Genomic DNA, 23,370 nt, shown 5'->3' with positions numbered 1-23,370 from the left:
TACCTTACAGTGTTGATGTTTTAAATGGTTTACCAAGCCTCAAGAATCACCAAATTGTCGTCTCTCGTTAGCTACCAGAAGGAAACACACATGACAGTGTAAGGAATACTGTGGCTGAAGGTTGAAGCTATGTTTTTCTCTATGTGTCAATACAATCACGTAAGTAAATAGTTGTCAAAAAATGGTGCCTATGCCACATATGACACAGTAACAGTAGGGCCAATTCTGAATAGTAGTTGCACTTCAAAAAGTGAACTAATAAATAAAAAAATTCAAAGTAACATTACATAAGCTCAATTGCCCTTTGCAATGATTTTTGTCACCACTAACTAGCCTAGAGAAGCCTTGGTGCAAACTGGACACTCCTGCAGCAGATACTGCATAGGGGTTAAAAACATTGAATTTAAATTAAGCGGTCACTATCGCTTCCCAATCTCACAAGTAAGCTATCATCAGACCACTCAATGCAAGCCTTGGGCTGCACTACAGACCTGTATGTTACCACATGTAAGATTTTATATTTGCAATCACTGGATTCGCCAACTCTCAGCCAAACTCTCACCTCCCAACTTAACCTGGACCTCAAGCTTTTTTACAGTCACTACAATCTGCATTCCAATAGCCAATAATGATGCAAAATAAATAGTATTCCCTTTCTGTTTGTACAAATATGACATCACACACATCATCATTATGTTATGGAACAAAGTTTACGTTGGTATCAGCAACTTCAGCTGACCCTCAACTTCCCTATCATTAAGAAAAGCCATTCGCATGAGTTTCATGGTGAAGGTGAACCTTTAGTGATGTGGAATGGGTCTTATACATTACCGAACATGTGAGGCCATTGCAGTCTAATTTTTTAGCAACAGATTATGACTACATCTACCATTAAGTATGGAAATTACTTCTAAATTACTTTATATATTTTAACATAATCCTATGTTAGAAGCAAACAACTATTCTGCAGTGGTAGGGATTGGGGTGGGAGGTAGCCACTGCTCATCCCCTTACACTACTCAGCTATGTTTTGTAACATAAGTGCTAAATAGAATTTACATCCACGAGTCCAAATATTCTGACAAACTGCAGGTGTAACTAATGAGATGGATCTATGGTATTCTTTTGTTGCAAGTAATGAATGAATACACAAGGCTTCACAAGTAAGATTACTAAATAAGCACGGTGTCAAAAGCCTACTCTGAACATTAGGAGAAATTTTCATTGGCTGACTGGCATCCATCTATACAACGAATATGTGAAGCTTTTGTCCCATTGGACACTATTCAATATTTGAAGTTTGTATGCTAACACTGCATTACCTTTCTTTCGCTTTTAGTAATGTAAGTCACAACAACAACAGCCTATAAGCTCATCCATGCTATGCTGTTAGGCTACACATCAAACACAGTTACATAAATCTTACACTAAAGTTCATGAAGTCCATATTACTATCACACTTAGTAAGTGAAAATACATAGCCGCAAAGATAATAACAGCCGAACAATAGAAAGTTAGTATGGGAAGTTTCTTCAGAGTTGCTATGTTCCAACCACCGTCAACCTGTCAAACTACTGGACTGCATCGTTTACAAACCTGTATCAGTACTTACACAGTGCTGAAATTCATCACCCAAGGCTGAGAAGGCACCGCCTAATGTTGATAACCAATACATTGCATTCTCAAGTTCCCTCCTCTCTGTCGCAAGTGTGATCATTCTGTCATTCCTATATACGGGACATAAAATACATTAACCTGTTAAAATGTAATTATTTACATATTTTTTCGCTTGGATTTTCGCAACGAGCGTGTTCTTACCACCGGTAATCAAGTAACTCTCGCTTCGCTGGTATGAGGTTCACTATAACGCATAGTGGACTCTTCACATGGGATTGCTTCAGTCTATCCTCTAAGTATACACCGCACTTCTCTGTGAATTTCTTTCTATAAATTTTTGAGTAGATTAATGAAGCTGTCAGTGCCGATAAAACATAGCCATCCAGTTTCAACTTAATGGTGTTGACTCTTTGGATCTTTTCATCGCTAACATTACAAGCCTGAATATCTTCACCAAAACTATTTACATGTAATGACTTTATTTTAAATGCACATGTCGAGGTTCCATCCCATAATGTATCAGTGATACCGTCGTGGTGTTTATTTACAACTTCATCGAGTTTCCCTGACAAACCACATAAACAGTCTTCGTAAATACAACACTTAAACCAAATTTTCTTCTTTAAATAAATAATCATACATATCGGCTCCATGTGTGGACTTTTGCGCTAATGATTTAGAAGAAAAACAGCTAATGTCTTCTTAGGTTTACTTCGTCGAACATAAACGTTTAACAGCATGACTTGCAGTACTAATTGAAAAAGCGTATCTTTTTCATTGACATTTACATTTTACGTACTACAACCTTCGACAACAGACATCTCCTATCCATTATTTTTTTCTCTTCGTGACTACGATACTACGGATGTTTAACTTCATTATCACCGTTACGTCACTTCAAGGCTGCTTTTAGCCAATAGCAATGGCTACAGGGACACACCTCCTAGATCCACCAATCACAATGGAGACTGACGTTATGAGAATTTTCGATACCAAAACTAAATTGTTTTACGGCTTTATTATGAATACTGAAAAGTAAACAGTATAACGAATATTTCAACCACAACATTCAGTAGTTTTTATCTGGAAGCAAGCGAATAATTTATTTATCAGACGTTACAAAAACCTGAAGGTGAATGGATATGTGGGCGTCTACACATAAAATTCTCATACGATGTGACGACACAGAGGTATGGTATCTTTCAGTCTTAACCTTTGCGCCAGTGGATGAAGTCAATAGAAGTGTGTGGATCGCGCCGAGGAGTGAGATAAAGTGTGATTCAGGCGCGCGCCCGGAAGGTTTAAACGTAAACAAATATCGCCCGCTAGCTAAGGCTGTTAAAGGCATAGCTCTCATATAGTATTATCTCGAGGGATGGCTTTTCTGAGATCTGTAATACTATGTAGCTTGTCGCGAAAGTTACGGAAAACGCTCCACAACGGCAATGGTAATTCCTCGTTAGTTCGGTTGTCTATACCAGCACATTCACTTGAAACACCAAAATTCAAATCTACGCACGCTGCGAGTGCAATTGGTTTTGACACCGATGTCCAGAAATCAGAAAGCCAATATCCGAAAGATCCATTGGACCTCGCTTTTGAAGATCCAGAGGCATCGTTCAAGAGTAAAACCACATGGGAAGTGCTACGAGCATATATTGTCTACACGTTATGTACTTCGGAATACCTGGTCGAAAATAATATGAAGGTATGTATGACTTTTCATTGATTGAAAAACGCCATGAAAAATTTTAAATACACTTTACTGTATTTATATAACTAAACCTTTCATATTAAGATCGGAAACAATAGCGTAATAAATTGGGCCCTTAAGTGACGATTTTGACATTTATTTTGTTTCGTGCTCATTGTGCAGCTCACAATATTGGTTAAGCCGGTAAAAAATACCGTCTGTCTCCCCCACCCTGTTTTATTTTTCTTAGTTTATCAGCTTTAATTATATCCATAATGAGCATCGCACTATTTGTCGGAGACTTATATGTTTTCGAATTACACTTTTCCATTTTTATTCCCCAGTTAATCTTTTATTTTGAAAAGGTAAGAAAACAAGGCGTTTAATGAGGGTAAGCTACGGATCAGTCAGTTACAACGACCTTAATTTCACTTTTAAGTTTGTTGGCTTCGCCAACTTTCAACCAGATTGTTATCTTGCAACCTGACCTAGGCGTAGGGCTACTTTATACAGTAGTCAGTGACCATAACCGTGATTTCACTCGGAGCGGAGGCTGAACCAGATTATATTTTTAAACTTCGAAGTATCATACTTAAAATTCGGGACCTGCGTAATTAATGGAATGATTTCGAAATTCAAGAATTAGCCATTTGTCTCTGTTCTTTTTTGTTTTAATGATATACGGACCAGATGGTGAGCATCACAGCGCCACGTTAACTATTTTCGTTTCCATTCTTTTTGTCTGTTTTGTTGAATCGAAAGCTTAAATTTAACGAAGATGTGTATTCTTACGAGAGATAATTTCCTTCTTCGCACAGTTTTTCTTAGATATAAATGTAGGGATAATCTACCTCCAAACTTCCTACACCATAAAATTACGTGCATCGTTGCTAGGTAACGCTCACTATTGAAACGGCTACTACAGCATTATTTGAAAACCTTGTTCCTTGGCAGCTGATAATGCAAATACGAACATTTAAACACACAAGTTATTTTCGGTATCAAGTAATCTGCAGCCATGTGTTACTAAGAAATCATGATAATACTTTTCGCAAAATTCGGACAGTTCAGCAGCACAAAACATATCAGTAACCTCGTATTTTCTATACTAAAATACATTCATGGCGGTAATATTTTTAAAAATGCGTGGTTTTTACTGGTTTTTCAACAAAATGTCGTTAACTGGTATTCCAGTAAGCAAACGAGTGACCAAAGTTATTTAGGTCTAATTGAAACTCATTCAAGTTTCTCTTCGAAAACTTTCTTGAAGAAGACGAACTGAAAAGATGTCCGCGTTTTAAAAACAACAGAAGCAAAAATATATCGACAGACGTACAACCTTTTAAACAGTGCGTATTACTAGCTGTCCTCTAAACCATGTGTGTTGGTTGATGCCAATGCGGACAGAGGTATTGCGTATCGATCGAGCTACGCATCAGAAAACGGAGTGCGATTTTATTGTCTTTAACCAATGCTTTACGACCAACTTAATAGGTTTATAGAAATATTATGATAACAAAATGCTGCGATTGGTGTATAGATGATATAACTGAAAATAAGCTTCCACCAAATGTAACTAGGTGTGTAAGTTACACGCTAAGCTATAAAACAGCGTTGATTCTGATCCGAAATATTACTCACAGTAGTTCTTTGCTTTTAAATTGATTGTAGAGCTTACTTGGCAGTAATTAAGCCAATATAAATACTTGCTGCTTTTTGTGCCAGAAAGCTGTAGCTGCTGTGTAGACAGATTTTCTAGGCCCTCGTTTTTGCGCCATTAGGAACTACAAGAAATATGGGCTTTTCTTGACGAAAGTTAGGCATTCGACCCTCGCCTCGTCCCGTCCCCTGCTTTGATGTATGTATATCATATGCAAAGAAAAGAAAATACCCGTCGGAGACGACCATTATTTAATACTTTCTGATTATATCTTGCAGTCAGTTTTTATGATGAAAAGTGCGTTAAATATGACTCGAACGTAAATGTAAGGACATCCAACAGATTAATTTGTTCCCACAACCTTGCCATCGGGCTACCCTACATATGCCACACAATCAAGATTTTGAGGGGGTGGGCTTGTCCAGTGTCACATTCCAGCACATTTTGCAACCCAAACGCGTTGCATTCTTTCTCGCGCCGCCTACCTTCTTTCTTTCTTCCGTCCAGCCGCTTTCCTGTTCCTGCTCTTGCTCGTTGCGTAAGCCGTCGAAGTTGTGTATGATGTGTGCTGTAATCGGTGAAGATGTCTTCCTGATGCTGCCTAATGTTCTCGCCTCTCTTCCTTACCATCTTAATCCATTTATCGGATTCTGTAGGCCTGTTGCCCACTGCAACCAAATGTGTGTAAAACTTTGGCCGTCGTTTCTTATTAACTACACCATCTGTTAATTATCCCTGTATAGATAGCTCCTATCGTCCTCTTAGTCTGTTATGTTAGGACCCATTATTTCTGAAGGATCTCGCCTTGCTGCAGTTCAACCTTTCCTGCCATTCTGAGACATTCACTTGCATACAGACATTCCATTTTGATCACGGTGTCACAAAGCTTGAAGCTTAACTCAACGAGACACTCTTTTTCTTGTATAGGACATGCGTTCTACGAAAACCAGTAGCCATCTTATCTTTCCGGCTATCGGCTTCTTTTTCACTTGCTTTCATCTTTACTTACTTTTTCACCTTCTTTGTTTCACCACGCTTTATCATTAGGTGGTAAGATGGAGTTCGGAGTTGGTTATTTTCTTTTTTTCGAAAGAAATTTGGAGACAAACTCTTCCTGCTTAAGACTGTCAGATCACAGGCGAATGCAAGGCAGTTGACTTGTTACAACGTTCTTTACACTACCGATGTGAACATTTTTCAGAAACCTTTTCCCGGCTAATTCATTTTTCCCATACTCAGATGACCCCTCTAACATGCAATTAAAGATAACTGGGGACAGCCCATCATGCTGTCGCGTCTGTTTAATTACATTGTTTTTGGAGAGGTGCTTTTAAATGTGTCTGAGTTAGTTTGCTAGATATTACCGCCGTTCGAGAGCCGACTCCAAATTCTACCGAGAAGTCCAACGAAAATCCCCAGTGGACCAAATCATGACGGTTTCTCTTTCAGTCAAGTGAGACCACTGTCATATCCATACGCTTCCCGCACTCCGTATCTGCTGTACTCAGAAAATGTGACATTTGCCAGCGTGGTTATCTACTTGCTCCAGCAGCTTAACCTTCTGTGCTTTGGAGTATTTTGTAAGTTTGAAGTATGATTGAAATATGATAATTAATGACTTCAGTTATATCTCCCTTTGTGTACACAGAGCGAGTCAGTGCTTTTTTTTACAAGTATTATTCCAGTTTCGCAGTTCTTTTCCGTCTCAAACTTAGGGTATTAATGGGTGACTTCTCCTTAATTTATCGTATTCATTGTGATAGTCTTCCCAAGTAGCTAATTTCTTTAGTTCTGCCCCTGTGCTAAATTAATCTGGAGTAGGAAGCAAGAAGGTTCGAATAAAGGCAGACAGCACTACCTGTGCCGAGCACAGACATAGACTGAAACCAGGGGGCACCAATCTTGCTGAACATAGGAAGTGAGTTTCTCGGTTAAACACTGCGTTACAATTGGCCTCTTAGCTGTCATATTCTAATGCTCAGTCATTTCTGAGTATGTACTTTGATACGGTATACAGTATCACTGAAATACAGTATGAATACTCACTCGACACCAAATGTTATGGGCACACCAATATGGCGAAGTTGGCTTCACTTTTCTAGCGTGGTAGGAAGTGCTAAATCGTGCTTCTTTGCCTTGGAACTATGCTCGACCAGCTTCCTTTAGGTTCATCATAGTTAAGCGGTTTCTCAAAGTACTTGGCCAGGATCTCTGTTTTCTTCGTTGTTCACGTCTCTTTAAGTTCAAACTTGGTGGTTGACCGCTACGGTCGCAGGTTCGAATCCTGCCTCGGGCATGGATGTGTGTGGTGTCCTTAGGTTAGTTAGGTTTAAGTAGTTCTAAGTTCTAGGGGACTGATGACCACAGAAGTTAAGTCCCATAGTGCTCAGAGCCATTTGAAACATTTGGTGGTTGACCGCCATTTATATGATGCCTGGAGGTTCCTGTTCTCTCTTCTGAATTCTGAGTGAATGGTCTTGATTTTATTCAACGACTTTGGTTCGGGCGTTTTTGTAGTATGTTTCTCCGCTTCTTAGTACTCTGAAGGTTTTATCATTTGCTGTGTCTGCTTTATATGCCATTGCTCTGCCTTACTACAGTTCTCAGACCATCATGAGTGGTTAGGCCACACTCGTAATGACCCTGTTGCAGTATGTGCCGAATTTTTCCGAATATCCACCACGTCTATTTTTCTTAGTTGTAACAAGTTTCAAAATACCTTTACTTTCTTAGCTTTCCACGATCGATTCTTGAAAGCTATTCTGAGGCTGAAAGTCTAGCCTTAAGTGGTTCAGGAAGTGATCAGTGAAAATTGGCGCCTTTCTTCACTTCTACGTTTATAATGTCCCTAATACTTCGTTTCGATACTGTCCAGTTGAAATTCGCAAAGATCATCTCATGGAGATCGCCTAGGAAATCTTTAGAAAGAAGTAGACGCAAGTTTTAAATCATCACACACATCACTAAGTCTTAGCCATTTTTATTTATGATGTAGTGGGTGGAGTAGTTGGAAACCATACTGCCGTTCCTTTGCAATTTGAGCGTTGAATCGCCCATTAGAATTCTGACATTGCCAGTTGGGCTTCTTCGTAATAAGCTCTCTAACTTGTCCCAGAAGATGTCTAGTTTTCCAAGATTTCTTCGGTTGTCTTCGATCGTGGTTGCGTAGGCATTGTCAATGGTTACTTTCCGTTTGCGCATTTGTATGTTAGAGCAGAGGGCCTGCGTGAAAAGGAGCTGAATGTGTTGTTTGTGAACACAGAATGCAGCGCCGACAAACACTAAATTTGTTCTGGTCATTCGTCCAGATTTCTCTTTGTACATTCTGCAGTTCTCAGAGTCCGTGTTTGAATCTGATTGAGGTTTCTCAATCTCATCTTGAGTTAGTTTTAATTTCCCAGTTTGAAGTACAATTTGTTTGATGACTTGTCAAAGTGATACTTATTAATTCGTAGATTAGAACTGTTAACTTTGACTTTTTAGATTGTCTCGTTTCCATTGTTTCAAGGGTTTCCTGGTGGCTCTATTTTGCATGACTGTACAGACTCTCCAGAATTCGAAGGCGTGTGTGCTCGGCTCGACTGCTAACCGATGGACGGTGGATTCTCGTTGCTGGTTACTGCCAAGGTAGTTCTCGAAAGTGTTTCCTTCATCCATACTGTTACTTCAGTGTGTCTGGAGGGGAGAGAGAGTCGTCAGTCAGTCAGTCGCTAGAACAAACGAGGGCAGGCCACGACGTTGGGCTCACGGATTTACTTCGGACTTCCAACATTTTAGCAGACCATTAAACTACATACTGTAGTTCCTTCTCTAGATTGTCGCACATACGACAAAATGGTAGATATCGAAATAGACGACATAGGGATAGAGAAACAATTAAAATCGCTCAAAAGAGGAAAGGCCGCTCGACCTGATGGGATACCAGTTCGATTTTACACAGAGTACGCGAAGGAACTTGCCCCCCTTCTCGCAGCGGTGTATCGTACGTCTCTAGAAGAGCGTAGCGTTCCAAAGGATTGGAAAAGGGCACAGGTCATCCCCGTTTTCAAGAAGGGACGTCAAACAGATGTGCAGAACTGTAGACCTATATCTCTAACGTCGATCAGTTGTAGAATTTTGGAACACGTATTATGTTCGAGTATAATGACTTTTCTGGAGACTAGAAATCTACTCTGTAGGAATCAGCATGGGTTTCGAAAAAGACGGTCGTGTGAAACCCAGCTCGCGCTATTCGTCCAAGAGACTCAGAGAACCATAGACACGGGTTTACAGGTAGATTCCGTGTTCCTTGACTTCCGCAAGGCGTTCGATACAGTTCCCCGAAGTCTTTTAATGAACAAAGTAAGAGCATATGGACTATCAGACCAATTGTGTGATTGGATTGAAGAGTTCCTAGATAACAGAACGCAGCATGTCATTCTCAATGGAGAGAAGTCTTCGGAACTAAGAGTGATTTCAGGTGTGCTGCAGGGGAGTGTCGTAGGACCGTTGCTATTCACAATATATATAAATGGCCTTGTGGATAACATCGGAAGTTCGCTGAGGCTTTTTGCGGATGATGCTTTGGTATATCGAGAGATTGTAAAAATGGAAAATTGTACTGAATTGCAGGAGGATCTGCAGCGAATTGTCGCATGGTGCAGGGAATGGCAATTGAATCTCAATGTAGACAAGTGTAATGTGCTGCGAATACATAGAAACATGGATCCCGTACCATTTAGCCACAAAATAGCATGTCAGCAACTGGAAGCAATTAATTCCATAAATTATCTGGGAGTACGCATTAGGAGTTATTTAAAATGGAATGGCCGTATAAAATTAATCGTCGGTAGATCAGATGCCAGACAGAGATTCATTGGAAGAATCCCAAGGAAATGCAATCCGAAAACAAAGGAAGTAGGTTACAGTACGCTTGTTCGCCCACTGCTTGAATACTGCTCAGCAGTGTGGGATCCGTACCAGACAGGGTTTATAGAAGAGATAGAGAAGATCCAACGGAGAGCAGCGCGCTTCGTTACGGAGATGATAAACTCCAGTGGAAGACTCTGCAGGAGAGACGCTCAGTAGCTCTGTACGGGCTTTCGAGGAGTCAAGCAGTAAATTGCTCCCTCCTACGTATATCTCGCGAAGAGACCATGAGGATAAAATCAGAGAGATTAGAGCCCACACAGAGGCATACCGACAATACTTCTTTCCACGAACAATGCGAGACTGGAATAGAAGGTACTCAAGGTACCCTCTGCCACACACCGTCAGGTGGCTTGCGGAGTATGGATACAGATATTGTGCAAGTAGTACGATGCACTACTCTGGCAGTTCCGAGAAAATCGCAAGAGAAGTTCTACGCGTCTGTTATGTAACTGGTGTATGTGCAGGCGCCGGACGTTAAGAGTGTTTGCTGTTTTAGCGTTCGAGCTTGAGACGAACGTGTATGAGGCGAAGGCTCGACTCCCGCTCATACTTTAATTTGCACCTACGCTATTCGTTCTTGCTACATTCGCAGCGTCTCACCGCTACTCAAGTTAACTGCCACAAGGGACCCTGGCTCAGTGTCTGCACCTCGCAGCGCCGAGTTGCAAAGTAATCCGCCGACCTTACCAGATGGAATGTGTAAGGGATTTCGCAAATATGACAGCCATACGTTTTCAGGAAAACTCTTTGCGTTTCTTCATTTACTTGCCGATAGTTATAAATATGTTTGTTCTAATAATCAAATATAATTTTAACTAGAAAATAATCAAATAACATGAAATTCACTAAAAATTGATGCAGGTACACGTCTTTTTTATTAATTTTATATTAACTCTCAAATGCCGCATAAATTAATATGATCAGTGGTGAAAAAGAAATATAGATTACAAATCAGGTCTGAGTGGGAAGTCGAACCTTTGACTCTCACACATTTGTCTTACAAAGCTCGAACGCAAACCATTTGACCGCCACGAATCCAAACTTCCGGCGCCCGCTCACAATAAATAAGTTACATAATAGACGCGTAAAACTTCTCGGAATTGTCAGAGTAGTGCACGTTACTACTTGTGCATTGTTATTTTAATGGCCTGCTAAAGGTATACAAAATTTGGCGTAAATCTGTGATCCCGAAGTCGTTGCGTAACCTTGCAAGAGGGAAAGTGGCTACTGTAGAGCTTCAGCTCAGTTGCTATTAGTCAAGTCTTAATTTTATCTATAGCTTTTATGAACAAGGAACATTTATACTAGGAATAATTTACTCCTGCATAAAGGTCACAAACATGTTAACACTAAAGGATTGCAACGGTGTCTTCAGAATGTGACATGGGTCATTCATTTAACTGGAGATTTAAAATCTTGCTTAGCGGCAGGATCCTCCCTGTTGCTCCTGCACCACCTACTTCGGGAGCAACAGCCCACAATCGTCGGGGACATCCGTCCCCATTTCTAAGCTGGAGAAGTGTAAGTCGCCTTCGGCTTCCCTCGCTAGGAAGGGGTCCCTTGGGTCACTCCCTTCCAAGGTTTCTGATAGTGGGAAAAATGACACCTGCCAGTGACTGAAGAGCCCAAAAGCAGCTGATCGCAGGGCTTCACGCTCATCCTCAGTCCCAGAGACTGAGCCAATGAAGTCCTCCCAACCAGGGAAACCCAAGGAGCAGCGAGAGAAATCCAGAAAGAAAACCGCCTAAGACCAAGGAAATTGCTGTGGCACCCACATCATCGCTACCTCCAACCTCTGCGTCTGAGGATAGGGTGGAGATTTTGGCGACCTCTGAGGACCTAGATCTCGCCAGACCCTCACACATAATAGATATAGACTGCTCAGGCAATAAGTCGGTGGCAGCAGGTGACTCTGAGGCGTAAACTGTCTCATTGAATGTTCTGTGTCTTCCTAGTCTCACGATGTCATCCTCCAACGGCAACTGTAAAGCTTTACACCTGCTATCTGCATTGCCCTCCAGGAAACCTGGTTCCCGGCAATGCGGACCCCTGCCGTGCGCGGCTATAAGTGATATTACAGGAACCGTAGCGACAATAATAGAGTGTTAGGTGGAGTTTGCGTTTATGTCCTAAACTGTCTGTAGTGACACTGTGCCCCTTCAAACCCCTCTAGAAGCTGCGGCTGTCAAAATAAGGACGACGCAGGAAATAACTGTCTGCACTGTATAGCTTCCTCTAGATGGGTGATTTTAACGTACATAACCACTTCTGGGGTGGCACTGCTTACTGGCCGAGGCAGAGATGTCGAAACTTTACTGTCTCAGTTTGACCTCTGCCTCTTAAATTCTGGGGCCGCCGCCACATTTCACTGTGGCTTGAGGTAGATACTCAGCCATTGATTCATCAATTTGCAGCCCAGGACTTTTCCCATCTATCCACTGCAGAGCATATGACGATCTGTGTGGTAGTGACCACTTCCCCATCTTCCTTTCACTGCCCCGGCGTCAGGCCCACGGACGCCTGCCCAGATGGGCTTTAAACAAGGCAGACTGGGAAGCCTTCACCTCTGCTGTCACTGTTGAATCTCCCCCACACGGTAACATCGATGTGATGATTGAGCAGGTGACTACAACAATTGTTTCTGCGGCAGAAAACGCGATCCCTCTCTCTTTAAAGTGCCCGAGACGTAAGGCAGTCCCTTAGTGGTCGCCGGAAGTCGCTGAAACAATTAAGGAACGTCGGCGAGCTCTACAGTGGCATAAGCGGCACCCTCCCCTGGAGCACCTCATAGCGTTTAAACGGCTCCGTGACCGCATTCGCCAACTTACCAAACGACGGAAGCAGGAGTGTTCGGAGAGATACGTCTGGACCATTGGGTGCGGTACGTCACCTTCCCAAGACTGGGCAAAGATCAAAAGTCTTTTCGGGTACCAGGCCCCAGCAGGTGTTCCTGGTGTTAAAATAAATGGCGTGTTATCTACCGACTCAAATGCGATTGCTGAGCGCTACGCTGAGAGCTATGCTGGAGCCTCTGCATCGGAGAATTACCCCCCCCCCCCCCTCCCCCCAGCTTTTAGCACTCTCGAATGTCGGCTGGAAGGGAACGTCGTCTCATTCACTACATGCCACATTTACAGAGTGGGAGCTCCTCAGTGCCCTTGCTCATTGCCCCGACACAGCTCCTGGGCCTGATTCGATCCACAGCCATATGATTAAACATTTCTCATCTGACTACAAACGACATCTCCTCGTCTTCAACCGGATCTGGCGCGAAGTCATCTTTCCATCGCAATGGCAGGGGAGCACCAATATTCCGGTAAAAACGCTCTTGATGTGGATAGCTGTCTGCCCATCAGCCTCACCAACGTTCTTTATAAGCTGCTGGAATGTATGGTGTGTCGGCGGTTGGGTTGGGTCCTGGAGTCGCGTGGCCTACTGGCTCGATGTCAGGACGGCTTCTGCCAGGGTCGCTGTGCCACTGATAATCTTGGGCCCCTCGGGTCCGCCATCCGAACAGCCTTTTCCAGACGGCGACACTTGGTTGCCGTCTTTTTTGACTTACGTAAAGCATACGACACGACCTGATGACATCATAGTACGAGTGGGGTCTCCGCGACCTGCTCCCGATTTTTATCCAAAACTTTCGGTTGCTCCGTACTTTCCGTGTCCAAGTTGGTGCCTCCCATAGTTCTATCCATGTCCAGGAGAATGGAGTCCCGCAGGGCTCTGTATTGAGTGTCTCTGTTTTTAGTGGCCATTAACGGTCTAGGAGCAGCTGTCGGGCCCTCAGTCTCACCTTCTCTGTATGCAGACGACTTTTGCATTTCGCACTGCTGCTCCAGTACTGGTGTTGCTGAGCGTCGCCTACAGGGAGCCATCCACAAGGCGCAGTCATGGGCTCTAGCCCACGGCTTCCAGTTTTCATCTGCAAATTCGTGTGTCATCCACTTCTGACGGCGTCGTACCGGTCCAGCTGGCCCCAGAACTTTACCTTCATGACGATCCACTCACTGTAGTGGAGACATTCTTAGGACTGGTTTTCGACGCTCGATTGAGCTGACCTCATCGTCGTCAGCTTATGCGGAAGTGCTGACAGTACCTCAGTGCCATCCATTGCCTGAGCAACACCAATTGTGGTGCAGATCACTCTATACTGCTGCGGCTCTACAAAGCCCTTGCCTAGTCACAAATTGGCTATGGGAGTGTGGTGTATGTTTCTGCAGCTCCCTCGGCGTTGCATTTACTCGATCGTGTGCACCACTGCGGCATTTGACTAGCGACAGGAGCTTTTAGGACGAGTCCGGTGACCAGCGTACTAGTGGAGGCTGGGGTCCCTCCACTGTAGATCAGATGTGCACAACTGCTCGCCTGTTACGTTGCAAACATTCGTAGTTCTCCTGAGCATCCGAATTACCGTCTCCTTTTCCCGCCCGCGGCAGTCCATCTCCCGCATCGGCGGCCCAGGTCGGGGTTAACGATTGCAGTTAGCGTGCGGTCCCTCCTCTCCGAACTGGAACCTTTACCACCTCTACTTGCGGTACGATCACGTACGCCTCCATGGTGTACGCTTCGGCTGCAGCAGCTTCGTCTGGACGTTTCACGTGGCCCTAAGGACTCCGTTAACCCTGTGGCCCTCCGCTGTCACTTCCACTCGATTCTTGACGTGTTTCGGGGCTCTGAAGTGGTTTACACCGACGGGTCGGTGGCTGATGGTCACATAGGCTTCGCATATGTTCATGGAGGACACACTGAGCAACACTCCTTGCCAGTTGGTTGCAGTGTTTTCACTGCAGAGCTGGTGGCCATATTTCGTACTCTTGAGCACATCCGCTCATGCCGTGGCGCGTCATTACTGCTGTGTACTGATTCATTGAGCAGCCTACAAGCTATCGACCAGTGCTACCCTCGCCATTCTTCTGGTTGCGTCCATCCAGGAGTCCATCTATGCCCTGCAATGATCCCGTCGTTCAGTGGTGTTTGTGTGGACCCGTGGACACGTCGGAATCCAAGACTACGAAGTTGCCGACGGGCTAGGCAAACAGGCTACACGGAAACTGCTTCTGGAGATGGGTAATTCCGAAACTGACCTGCGTTCTGTCTTACGCCGCAGGGTTTTCAGGCCTTGGGAGACGGAATGGCATAACAGTACGCACAACAAGCTGCGTATCATTAAGGATACGATGAATGCGTGGAAGTCTTCCATTTAGTCCTCTCGCAGGGAATCAGTTGTCCTCTGCCGGCTCGCATTGGCCATACGTAGCTAACGCATGGTTACCTACTCCGCCGCGAGGACCCACCTCAGTGTAACTGTGGCTCCCAAATGACAGTCGTCCACCTCTTACTGGACTGCCCACTTTTAGCCGCTCTGCGGCAGACTTTTAACTTTCCCAGCACCCTTCCTTCGGTGTTGGGCAACAATACCTCGACAGCAGCTTTAGTTTTAGGTTTTATCCGTGAGAGTGAGTTTTATACTTCTATGTAGGTTTTAGCGCATGTCCTTTGTCCGTCTGTGTCCTCCACCCTAGTGTTTTTGGGGTGGAAGTTTTAATGTGTTGCAGAATGGCTGGCTTCTCCTTTTTATTCTCGTCGGGCAGCCACTGTAATCTGGTTTCTTGTTTTACTCTCTTTTGTTTCTAGCGTCTCTCTGTTGTTTTGTTGTCCTCTTTTGTACCTTTATGGTTCGTTGCCTTTCCTTCGTTCTTGTGGTTTTTCCTTTCTTTCCGTTTTATGTTGTATGTCTCGTCCGTTTTATTCTCACACGTACGGCATTGTTTTATTAGTAACAATTGACCAACGACGTCGTAGTTTTGTCCCTCCCCCCCCTCTTTTAAAAGAACAACAACTACTACTACTACTTTAAATACACTTTGTAACGGTTGTGAGCGTTCTTAACCTTAGAGACTGAACGTGATGAGTTGGCGTCAGGCAAGAATGCATTTAAGGCGACAAAGACGCCATTATCAACACCTCACTGAATTTGGAGGAGGTCGTGTAATAGTGCTAGGAAAACTAGATGTTCCATCTGCGATATTGCAGTAAGACAGTAATGTGCATGATTTCTGGCAGCGGTGGTATCGAGAATGTACGGTCGCAAGATAAGGAGACAGTACCGAGAGGGAAGACAATCATGTTCGGCGTATGGCTCTGGCGCATCGTACTGCATCCACAGCAGCAGCTTGAGAACCAGATGGTACCATAGCGACACAACGAAGTGTTACAAATCGGTTACTTCAAGGACAGCTCCGAGCCAGCGCAGTTTGCAACGTCTGTAGTGTCAAGCATCAGCTCATTGGAGTGCATGCTGGAGGTCTGTTGTGTTTCCTGATGAAAGCTGGATCTGTCTCGGTACCAGTGATAGCCCTGTGTTGGTTCGGAGGTGGCCCCCGAGGGCCTGTTCGCGTGCTATACACGCAGAAATTATACCTGGACTTACAGACTGGGGTCCCATTTCCCATGACAGCAGGAACGCTCTCGTCGCTGTCACACGCACTCTGACTGCAAATTTGTGCATCAACCTAGTGATACGACCTGTTGGTTGTGCTGCAGTTGATGAAGAGCATGCCATGTTTTTTTTTTTTCCAACCGGATAACGCTCGCCCACATACCGCCGTTGTAACTCAACATGCACCAGCGTCGACACGTTTCCTAGGCCTGCTCGATCGGCAGCTCTGTCTCAACCGAGCACATATGGGACGTCATCGGAAGACGGCTTCAGCGCTGTTCAGTCAAAATTAACTGACACCGCATTGACCGACCGAGTGCCAAAGGCACGGAACTCCATCCCACAGACTGACATCCGTCTCCTGCACAACACAATGCATGCTTGCACTCGACATTCTGGCGCTTACACTGGTCGTTAGCATACCAGCATCTCGTATTTGCAGTGAGCTATTAACCTCTGATCCTGCAATGGTACTCACTTAAATGTGGTACGTCGATAAATCAATCCCGAAAATTTCATTAGCGGATTTGGGTCGCCTTTCGTTTGCATTAGTCTTGGCAAAATTTTCTCAGTCAAGCACCGATCCTTCGTAAGTAAATTCATTAATCCTGGATAGACTTAGACATTGATTCCCCGTTGTCATCGCCATCACTTCCATGGGCAAATCCGTTGTCAGTCTTAACACTCGGAAAGACAGATTTACATTGGCGTTGACGGCATTTTGGATATAGATTACTTTCGGTTGTTTAGGCGCGAAGTGTTCGCGGCTAATTGCTTTGGTTTGTTGAGTCATGCTCCCAACAGCTTTGTACAAACATAAAAACATAAACAAAGAAAAATTACAATATTTGAACAATCATATAAAATTATTTTACACTGCTCAGAGAAGTACACGTACAGTACAAAAACTTGATATATTAACTGTGTCCACAAGCTGCGACGTGATCGCGAAACGAATAGTGAGACAGAAATTGTAGAAAAAATTTCTATATTTCTGTCTGATCACAAACTTTTAGGTCCTCAGACTACCTGTTCGTCAGCAATGACCATTTTCAGATCTGCAGCAGAACATGGGAAAAACACAACTAGTTAATTCTCTACAGCTTAAAACAATAAAATAAGCCATAATGAAAAGTATTACTGATGTACCTGTGAAAATTACGTGCTTTAAATATGACGAGGCATATGTTTTAAAAACTTGCCCTGTTATAATGGAGTCATAGTGGCGTTGTCAAAAAATAAACACAAAATCAGTTCTGCATTGTCTCACATAAATGAAACATCGCATGTAAAAGTCATTTTGCTAACAGCGCTACTGCTCAAAACAAAGTGCCGTTTGCGTCGCAAGCTCGCCAGATGTCGGTACTGTATGCTTACATTCTTCAAACATATTATTGTGCGATATGGAATAAAGGTGGAAGGAGTATATAGAGGGTCTATACAAGGGCGATGTACTTGCGGACAATATTATGGAAACGGAAGAGGATGTAGATGAAGATGAAATGGGAGATACGGTACTGCGTGAAGAGTTTGACAGAGCACTGAAAGACCTGAGTCGAAACAAGGCCTCGGGAGTAGACAACATTCCATGAGAACTACTGACAGCCTTGGGGGAGCCAGTCCTGACAAAACTGTACCATCTGGCGAGCAAACTGTATGAGACAGGCGAAATACCCTCAGGCTTCAAGAAGAATATAATAATTCCAATCCCAAAGAAAGCAGGTGTTGACACATGTGAAAATTACCGAACTATCAGTTTAATAAGTCACAGCTGAGCTGCAAAATACTAACGCGAATTCTTTACAGACGAATGGAAAAACTAGTAGAAGCCGACCTCCGGGAAGATCAGTTTGGATTCCGCAGAAATGTTGGAACACGTGACGCAATACTGACCCTACGACTTACCTTAGAAGAAAGATCTAGGAAAGGCAAACGTACATTTCTAGCATTTGTAGACTTAGACAAAGCTTTTGACAATGTTGACTGCAATACTCCTTCAAATTCTGAAGGTGGCAGGAGTAAAAGATAGGGAGCGAAAGGCTATTTACAATTTGTACAGAAATCAGATGGCAGTTATAACAGTCGAGGGACATGAAAGGGAAGCAGTGGTTGGGAAGGGAGTGACACAGGGTTGTAGCCTCTCCCCGATATTATTCAATCTGTATATTGAGCAAGCAGTGAAGGAAACAAAAGAAAAATTCGGAGTAGGAATTAAAATCCATAGAGAAGAAATAAAAACGTTGAGGTTCGCGGATGACATTGTAATTCTGTCAGAGACAGCAAAGGACTTGGAAGAGCGGTTGAACGGAATGGACAGTGTCTTGAAAGGAGGGTATAAGATGAACATCAACAAAAGCAAAGCGAGGATAATGGAATGTAGTCGAATTAAATCGGGTGGTGCTGAGGGTATTAGATTAGGAAATGAGACACTTAAAGCAGTAAATGAGTTTTGCTATTTGGGGAGCAAAATAACTGATGATGGTCGAAGTAGAGAGGATATAAAATGTAGACTGGCAATGGCATGAAAAGCGTTTCTGAAGAAGAGGAATTTGTTAACATCGAGTATAGATTTAAGTGTCTGGAAGTCGTTTCTGAAAGTATTTGTATGGAGTGTAGCCATGTATGGAAGTGAAAAATGGACAATAAATAGTTTGGACAAGACGAGAATAGAAGCTTTCGAAATGTGGTGCTACAGAAGAATGCTGAAGATTAGATAGGTAGATCACGTAACTAATGAGGTACTGAATAGGATTGGGGAGGAGTTTGTGGTACAACTTGACTAGAAGAAGGGATCGATTGGTAGGACATGTTCTGAGGCATCGAGGGATCACCAATTTAGTATTGGAGGGCAGCGTGGAGGGTAAAAGTCGTAGAGGGAGACCAAGAGATGAATACACCAAGCAGATTCAGAAGGATGTAGGTTGCAGTAGGTACTGGGAGATGAAGAAGCTTGCACAGGATAGAGTAGCATGGAGAGCTGCATCAAACCAGTCTCAGGACTGAAGACCACAACAACAACAACATGGAATAAAAAGTATACAACCGGTAAACCGTGCAGTAGGCTTACCAGGTGTGTGTCTCAACAGTAATAAAGTGCAATAAATTAAAACACGGCCAAAGTTAGATTGTTATTGTGGTGTCACCGCCAGACACCACACTTGCTAGGTGGTAGTTTAAATCGGCCGCGGTCCATTTAGTACATGTCGGACCCGCGCGTCGCCACTGTGTGATCGCAGACCGAGCGCCACCACAAGGCAGGTCTCGAGACACGGACGAGCACTCGCCCCAGTTGTACGGACGACATTGCTAGCGACAATACGGACGAAGCCTTCCTCTCATTTGCCGAGAGACAGTTTGAATAGCCTTCTCCTAAGTCCATGGCTACGAACTAGCAAGGCGCCAATTGTAACAGTGCATGTATCTTACGAGTCGCATTTGTATAGTCAAGAGAGATGTATCACAAGGATCATTAAAGTTAAGTATAAAGCAGCTACGTACTTTTCTTGCTACCATTCAATAGTTATCCTGTTCCAGACTTGACGCCCGTCGGCGTGTGTGTACGCGTGCCTTTCTTCCGGCTACTTCAAGTGGCGTAACAGTCTTGTTACGTCACTACAGTTATAAAGGAAAGAGTAAGTTACAATAATTCTGGTACGCTCTTGTGGCGGATTTTAGATGAAAATATGGTGGCGTACATAAGAACAAGCTTACGGAGTTCTCCGAATAATATAAAACGATAAAACAAATGGCGGTAACGCAACCTGAACGCGCTGGTTCCTTGCTAGTACATAGTAATCAGCGTGTTCAGTTGGCATGACCGCTAGAATGTCACAGAGAGGAGAAATGGCCAGAGGAAGATAACCACCAGGGGCCTCCGTTCAAAGCGACTCATCGTTCCTAGAAAACAATGATAAAACACCCTATCTAGTTAATGGGATATATTATATAAACAGAGAAAGGGCAAAAAAACGCGAGAATAATACGCTTAACATAAGTAAACGAACTAAATAAGTGAAGCACTGTATACTAGGTAAAGACAAAGCCCAGATAAATATATACGAGGCGTTCAGTGATTACAGTAAAACATTGTCGAACGATGCAAAAAAAGGTACTGGGTACTTTGCGCATTGAGTAGTTTTGCTGGCTTTTGCTCTTTCGCTTTATAAATTTCTAGCTTTTTCTAACAAGTTGAGAGCACGGATTTTTTTCACCCTGCGGAAAATCCGCATATCGTTCTCAGTGCTCCCTACAGAGCGACGCCTTTTTGAAAATTGCAATCTTAAAGCAGTTTTGTTACTCGAATGTAAAAGCTCCTTAAACCTCACGTCAAAAGGATGGCCGGTTTGCCCGATTGCGACGCATACATGTTGCGGCTATTGTACAGCAGTTTGTTTTGAACAGTACCGCCGTTAACAAAAAGACTCTAGTATGTACCATATATATTTTGTGTGTGACAATGCTCAGCTGATTTTATGTTAACCTTTTGACGATGCGACTATGGTTCTTATGATAAGACGGGCTTTTAAAACAATTATTCCTCGTTGTCTTTAAAACGCATAATTTTCACACTATGCCAGCGATACTTCTCATTGTGGCCTATTTTGTAGTTTTAAGCAGTAGATAATCCGCTAATTGTATTTGTTTTCCACATGTTTTGCTGCAGATCTGAGGATGGTCATTGCTACCGAAACCAGCAGTATGAGGACCAAACATTTTGTGATCATGTTGTTGTTGCGTTCCTCAGTCCAGAGACCGGTTTGATGCCGCTCTCCATGCTACCCTATCCTGTGCAAGTTTCTTCATCTCCCAGTACCTACTGCAACCTACATCCTTCTGAATCTGCTTAGTGTATTCATCTCTTGCTCTCCCTCTACGATTTTTACCCTCCACGCTGCCCTCCAGTACTAAATTGGTGATCCCTTGATGCCTCAGAACATGTCCTACCAACCAATCCTTTCTTCTAGTCAAGTTGTGCCACAAATTTCTCTTCTCCCAAATTGTATTAAATACCTCATTAGTTATGCGATCTACCGATCTAATCTTGAGCATTCTTCTGCAGCACTACATTTCGAAAAATTCTCTTCTCTTCTAAACTATTCATCGTCCACCTTTCACTTCCATACATGGCTATATTCCACACAAATACTTTCAGAAACTACTTCCAGACATTTAAATCTGTACTCGATGCTAACAAATCTCCATTTCATATTCTCTCTACTTCGGTCATCATCAGTTATTTTGCACCCAAATAGCAAAACTCATTTACTATTTTAAGCGTCTCATTTCCTAATCTAATTCCCTTAGCATCACCCAATTTAATTGGACTATATTCCATTATCCTTGTTTTGCTTTTGTTGATGTTTATCTTATACCCTCCTTTCAAGGCACTGTCCATTCCGTTCAACTGCTCTTCCAGGTCCTTTGCTGTCTCTTACAGAACTACAATGTCATCGGCGAACCTCAAAGTTTTTATTTCTTCTCCATGGGTTTTAATCCCTCATCCAAATTTTTCTTTTGTGTCTTTTACTGCTTGCTCAATGTATAGATTGAATAACATCGGGGATAGGCTATAACCTTGTCTCACTCACATCTCAACCACTGCTTCCCTTTCATGCCCCGCGACTCGTATAACTGCCATCTGGTTTCTTTACAAATTGTAAATAGCCTTTCACTCCTTGTATTTTACCCCTACCACCTTCAGAATTTGAAAGAGAGTATTCCAGACAACATTGTCAAAAGCTTGCTCGATGTCTACAAATGCTAGAAACGTAGGTTTGCCTTTCCTTAATCTATTTTCTAAGATAAGTCCTAGGGTCAGTATTGCCTCACGTGTCCCAACATTTCTACGGGATCCAAACTGATCTTCCCCAAGGTCGGCTTCTACCAGTTTTTCCATTCGTCTGTAAAGAATTCGTGTTAGTATTTTGCAGCCGTGACTTACTAAAGTGATAGTTCGGTAATTTTCACACCTTTCAACACATGCTTTCTTTGGGACTGGGATTGTTATATTCTTCTTGAAGTCTGAAAGTATTTTGCCTGTCTCGTACATCACCCTCCAGCTGAACTGATTATTTCTCTCGCCTTGTTTTATTTTTTGCGGTCCGACTGATGTCCGTTACGTGTTTAGCCTTCTCACTTTTACAGCTACTTAATCTTCCAGCTAGAAGGCTGTACCCGTCTTCGCACTTAATCGCGTTGGCGTGTATCGGGAGGGGGTGAAGTTACCCTCGTCACATATAAACAATGGCAGACAACTCGTCTGCCGTTACCCACGTACCAGCCGACCCATATGTCTCCACTTCGCCTTACATTATTTTTCAGACCTGGCATCAATGTTGCTCTTCTTCGGCTCTTTTTTTCGGCACGCCTGTATTCTTTCATGAGCCGGGCAAAGTTGCAGGAGACGACGCTAACTCTTGGCAGAGAAACTGACATCCTTGCTGTTAAGTCCCTTAACACCAACAGACACAGTTATCGTGGCAGCAGTTAGTTGATTCAGTTCCGAAGTTCTCCACCTGCATTTTTAGGCTGCCAGCTAGCCTTTTGACGCTGACTGAGGGTAGGCAGACGCTGCGTTTAGTTTCACATTAACAATGTGTAGTGTAACTGACTTACCTACGGTGGTGGTCATTTTTTATCGGCCAACTTGGCCAGGTGAGTAGGACACAAGTTAATATTTGCGGTGGGATTCCAATGCCTGGCCAGTTAATGGTGTCAAGATTAGTTGTTCTCCGTGTATCTCGGAGATAGTGTCTATGTATAATCTTTATCTGTCAATACTTTTTAACGTAGTTGCGTGTGTTTCAATGAAGTGTATAAAGCGGAATCCGGTGTAACCACTTGACTTTCTTGCTTTGGACGGCATTTCGCCACGGAAATTAATTCTAAGTTGGCGAAGGTTAATAAGGAGCTCGTTTATTTCAAGCAGTACACATGGTGACCCCACAAAACTGCAATCGCTAGTGGAGACATCGAGTAGGAGGACAATGTGGTGTCGGCAATGAAAGGTATGGGGAATGGATAGCACTATGAAATACCAGAAGAAAG

General features: G+C 43.3%; 2 protein-coding genes across 3 annotated transcripts in view; one reads left to right on the top strand and one right to left on the bottom strand.

The window, feature by feature from the left end:
- Positions 1-2,507, bottom strand: part of LOC124711414 — a 41,528-nt gene extending 39,021 nt beyond the window's left edge. The window contains exons 1-2 of the mRNA XM_047241473.1: positions 1,819-2,507; positions 1,613-1,727 (exon numbers count right to left, since the gene is read on the bottom strand). Coding sequence (XP_047097429.1) covers positions 1,613-1,727; positions 1,819-2,270 — 567 coding nt within the window. The 5' untranslated portion in view covers positions 2,271-2,507. The remainder of the gene's footprint in view (positions 1-1,612; positions 1,728-1,818) is intronic.
- Positions 2,508-2,841: 334 nt separating this feature from the next.
- Positions 2,842-23,370, top strand: part of LOC124711845 (proline dehydrogenase 1, mitochondrial-like) — a 282,355-nt gene continuing 261,826 nt past the window's right edge. For both annotated transcript variants that reach the window (XM_047242072.1, XM_047242071.1), the window contains exon 1: positions 2,842-3,325. In XM_047242072.1, coding sequence (XP_047098028.1) covers positions 2,993-3,325 — 333 coding nt within the window. In that variant the 5' untranslated portion in view covers positions 2,842-2,992. The remainder of the gene's footprint in view (positions 3,326-23,370) is intronic.

Source organism: Schistocerca piceifrons, chromosome 8, assembly GCF_021461385.2.
Source record: "Schistocerca piceifrons isolate TAMUIC-IGC-003096 chromosome 8, iqSchPice1.1, whole genome shotgun sequence".
In the NCBI taxonomy this organism is placed as follows: Eukaryota; Metazoa; Arthropoda; class Insecta; order Orthoptera; family Acrididae; genus Schistocerca; species Schistocerca piceifrons.
The sequence above is the reverse complement of the archived record's forward strand: the minus strand, read 5'-3'. Positions and strand labels throughout refer to the sequence as shown.